The sequence below is a fragment of the Penaeus vannamei genome, chromosome 18, assembly GCF_042767895.1.
Source record: "Penaeus vannamei isolate JL-2024 chromosome 18, ASM4276789v1, whole genome shotgun sequence".
In the NCBI taxonomy this organism is placed as follows: domain Eukaryota; kingdom Metazoa; phylum Arthropoda; class Malacostraca; order Decapoda; family Penaeidae; genus Penaeus; species Penaeus vannamei.
Window position 1 is genome coordinate 15,487,358 of NC_091566.1, and position 5,000 is coordinate 15,492,357.

General features: G+C 50.1%; 1 protein-coding gene across 1 annotated transcript in view; it reads left to right on the forward strand.

Moving 5' to 3' along the window:
• The window catches only part of LOC113801115 (insulin-like peptide receptor), a 71,580-nt gene that overhangs the window by 64,871 nt on the left and 1,709 nt on the right, over positions 1–5,000 (forward strand). The window contains exons 22-26 of the mRNA XM_070133387.1: positions 1–97; positions 1,157–1,321; positions 2,289–2,362; positions 3,139–3,242; positions 3,425–5,000. The exon at positions 1–97 is cut by the window's left edge and continues 40 nt beyond it; the exon at positions 3,425–5,000 is cut by the window's right edge and continues 1,709 nt beyond it. Coding sequence (XP_069989488.1) covers positions 1–97; positions 1,157–1,321; positions 2,289–2,362; positions 3,139–3,242; positions 3,425–4,605 — 1,621 coding nt within the window. The 3' untranslated portion in view covers positions 4,606–5,000. The remainder of the gene's footprint in view (positions 98–1,156; positions 1,322–2,288; positions 2,363–3,138; positions 3,243–3,424) is intronic.

A 5,000-nucleotide genomic window follows, 5' to 3' on the forward strand; every position in this document is an offset into this window, starting at 1 on the left:
GAGTCTGCAGTTCAGCGTGTACAGCACCCAGAGCGACGTGTGGAGCTACGGCGTCCTCCTGTGGGAGATGGCCACCAGGGGCCTCACGCCCTACAAGGTGAGGCGGCTCTCGCGCTGATGGAAAGGCGGCATTATATTATGTTGCAAGGTTACATTATTCATGTTGAATTGATATATTCGTATACTGTATGATGTTCTGTCCCTATATCCCTAAAATACTTCGTTATATGGCTTCACTAAAGTGCTGCAGTATATCAACGTCATATTGCATTATATCAAGACAGAATTAGAATATATGTTAAATATTCTATCATGAATTCCGATAAATTCACGATGCTCATTTTACGATAATACGCAGACAGTCGGAAGCCTGGCATTTTCTATTCCCGGCATTGTGGTTATCGAAGGCACACAGATTGAAAGCGTCTGTACTGCGGATTTATGGACGAGTGAGACGTTTCTAAACTAGATGTGAAATTTAAAAGCAAATTTCAAAAAAGCTTCGTTGAATTGGCGTGCGATTTCGGAAGATGAATATACTCCGATTTCCCGATTAAATTTATGGACCTGCGGAAATCATAACACCATAAAGCATTGTGCGAACGAAGACACGAAGTCGTTCATCGGAGACGCTAAGTTCGGGATTTGACTCGCAAACACAACATTTGCCAGATAATAAAAACAACCGCAGTGCAGATGCGAAACCGCATTTAAAAAAAGAAAAAAAAATGGTGCACATGAGTTCAGGGGAAAAAGTACTAATAGGTATATATTGTTCTCGATTCAAGCACATATATGATTTCTTTTTCTTTCACTCTGCTTTCAACTCTTGGTTTGGGGGAATAAAATGCTAAATTTAATAATTGATGCTCTCGTGAGGGTATAACTATGTTTCATATATCGCTGTTTACAATGAATTCATTTAAGTTCTCGAAAAGTCTGGGACTGTCTAATCAACTGCGCTGCTAGTCGCTTCGAGGGCAGAAGGTGGACTCGAAAGTGAGCGTCAAAACGAAATAATTCAGACGCTGTGCTTTGTGTGTGTGTATGTGTGTGAGCGCGTGCTCATGTTCGTGTATGTGCACACCCTCCCCCCCTTCCTCCAGGCCTGCCCTCCCTCAAGGGACCCCCTCACCCCGCCCCCCTCCCCCGGCAGAACCGCACCAACGACGAGGTGATCCGCCTGGTGGTGGAGAAGTACGCCACCCTGGGGCGCCCCAGGGACTGCCCGGCGCCCCTGCAGAGGGTCATGAGGCGCTGCTGGCGCTACGAGGCCAGGGAGAGGCCCAGCTTCCTCGCCGTCACCAAGTTCCTCCTCAAGGTAAGGCCTCGGGTCCGAGGGCCATGATTCGGTTTTCTCGAAATGTAGCTGCTAATAATATAATAATTATATGAATTAATATCAATTAAGTAATGCTGATATCAGTAATACTAACATTGATAGTTATTACTGTTATTATTATTGCTTTTATCATTATCATTTTATCATCAGTTATTATCACTCCTTTTATCATTATCATTTTATTATTACTATCATCATCATTGGTGATATCATCATCATCCTTTGTATTTGTAATTGTATTATTATCAACAGCAACAGCATTATCGGGTCATTATCACAATCATGATCATTATCGTTAGCGTTATAACTATTCTCATCTTCTTATTACTGCTATTGTTGTTGTTTCTAGTGGCTATCTTCATTTTGTTCAAGCGTCTGCCTTCCTGTAAAGGGATTGGCTGTCTAAACGCACAAGCACACACACACAAACCTTCGCACAAACACAAAAATGCATCAAATGACGTCACATCATCGCTAAACATGGTGGTGGTTCTGTTGCCACGTATGTTCTTAATCCTCCTTAATCCTTAATCCACTATTAAAAAGGATCAAATGCTGCATTTATGGCGCAATATTCTACGCTATTAAAACATAGAAATGAAAAGTGGAAAAGAAAAGTACTTAATCTGGGGATAAAACACGCGTCAGATAAATAATCGGGGAATGAAGGACGTACAGTATTTCTCGACACTAACTCAAACACACACATGTATGTACACACACACACACACACACAGACACACACACGCGCGCGCTATAGGTATAACTATAACTATAACTGTATATATATACATACATATATATATATATATATATATATATATATATATATATATATATATATATATGTACATAAAATTAGATCGTATATGTGCATGTATGAGTGCATGCAAGCAGAACCTCCGACTCCGCGACTGACCTGCCATCTCCCCCCCCCCCCCCCTAGCACACGTCGCCGGAGTTCCAGCAGCGCTTCGAGCAGGTGTCCTTCTACCACAGCCGGGCCAGCGACTACTCCAGGTAAGCGGGACACATGTTGATAAAGGCACAGGCTTCTCTGCGTATGTTTCCTATCTTGTGCATATATATCATATATATACTACAGACAGTCACACACACACACACACGCACACACACACATACACACGCACATACACACGCAAGCACACACACACACACACACACGTACACACACACACACGCACACACACACACATACACACACACACACACACACGCACAAACACACACACACACACACACATACATACACACACACGCACAAACACATACACACACACATGCACACACATACACACACACGCATACACACGCACGCACACACACTTACACACTCACACGCACACACACACATACACACGCACATACACACGCAAGCACACACACACACACACACACGTACACACACACACACGCACACACACACACATACACACACACACACACACACACGCACAAACACACACACACACACACACATACATACACACACACGCACAAACACATACACACACACGCATACACACGCACGCACACACACTTACACACTCACGCACACACACACACATACACGCACGCACGCACGCACACACACACACACATACACACACACACGCACACACATACACACACACACACACACATACACACACACGCACGCACACACACTTACACACTCACGCACACACACACACACACACACACACACACACACACACACACACACACACACGCTGCCCTGGCACCGGAACCGCTGGTCGTCCTCTCCCCGCCAGGTACCAGCGGAGTGAGACCTGCGGCTTCATGTCGGCGCGAGAGAGCGACGACGAGGATTCGGACGACCTGACCTTGCACGCCTCCTCGGACCTCGACGACAACGGTACGACTATTTTCGTCTGTTTTTCTCTTCTCTGCCTTCCTAATCTCTGTTTTCGCATCTCCGTTTTTTTTTTTTTTTCTTGTATTCCTTTTTTCTTCTTATTTTTCTTCCTTCTACTTTATTGCTCGTGTTCGCACCGATGTTGCCTGTGTCACAGACGCCGCCGATATTTTCCATTGCAGGAGCGGCAGAGAGGGATCCGTGCCGCCACAGGAGCCCCGGCGGGAGTCCCAGGGCTAGGGAGAGCCAGGGGCGAGGGCGCGGGGCCGACAGAGACGAGGCGAGGGCGCCCCGTGGCCCCGCGGGGGCGGCCGAGGGGCGGGGGGCGTTCGGGGATCACAAGTACATGAACTTCAGCTCCGACGACCTGCCTCTGACCACATCCAGGCTGCTCGGGCGAAGGACCAAGACGCCCTTCGGCCTCGCGGACGGGGCGCTGCCGCAGCACGCCCGACTGCCCACGCTGGTGATCCCGCAGGAGGAAGAGGAGCTGCGCTACGCCCAGCTCCTGCTCCGGACGCCGAGCACGCCGGGCAGCGGGACCCTCACTCCGGCCAGCAACCCCAAGTCGCCCGCCAGCACTCCGCAGACGCCAGGACTCCTGTCGCCCGCGCCCCAGATCCCCTGCACGCCCGCGTCGCCCGCCCTCTCCCCCGCCCCGCCCCACAGCCTCAGCCCAGGACCCTCGCCGCATTCAGGGCCCGGCCCGTCCTTCGTCACCCCCAAACCCAGGGCCTCCAAGGCAGCCCTGGCGACGCAGCGCACTTACTCGAACTTCCCTGCTTTCGGCTCGAGTCTTGGGCCCAGCAGGAGCGCCTTCGCCTCCTCCAGATTGACGGCAAGAGAGGGCCTGGCGGCTCGCGCAAATCGGCGGCTGGAGAGCGCGTCGGTCGGCGCCCTGGCGGCCCCCGACGCGGACGCGAGGCCGGCGCCGACGTCGTCCACCATCAGCGCCCCCGCCACGCCCGTCGTCGCGCAGCACAGTGGCGCCGCCTCTCTTGACGCGGCTGCGCCAGCTGTCCCATGCCCCGCCGGGCGAAAGGACACCCGCAGACGGGGAAATGTTCCCGCTCTCAGGAATTCCCGTTCATTCCAGCATTCCGTTGACGAAAGACACGAGGCTGCGGTGGCGGCGGGAGCGCTGCCTCGGGGTCGGAGGGACGAGGAGACGCCCAGCGGAGCGGCGGCGAGAGGGGGAGCGGAGTGCCTGCTGGAGGAGGACGACGACTCGGATACTTCACTGCGAAGTCTGCATGAGGTCTTCGTGACCGTGACTCTCCCAAGGGCGCGGCGGAAAGCCAGAGACTTTCATGATTATCGGGCGCGTGAGGGACATTCCCTGGAAGATATCGAGCTGCTGTGAGCTCTGGATTTCCTCATGGCCATTCTTCAACTTTGCTACCTCCTACAAATAAACAGAATGAATGCCAGTGTGAAATACGTCATTTATTTTGTTCTCTTCATCTGCCAATTTTACCAAAGATGTCGCTCACTAAATGTAAGAGAGATGTTAATCGAAGACAAAGAGCGAGTTCGTAAGTGCCCATTGTTATGAAGAAACAGATGAGAGACAAACTGACCCCAAAAGTAATCCAAAAGACATTAGCTATTCAATCCAGAACAAGTGAATATCATCCTAATGAAACATTTCATACTTTGGTTAAACTTGGTCAAAATGTGTGGATATGATCCACAGACTCATTCCTGTCTTATTGGAGGTGTTAAAAAGACCTAATGATTTGTGTTTAATCAGTGCCT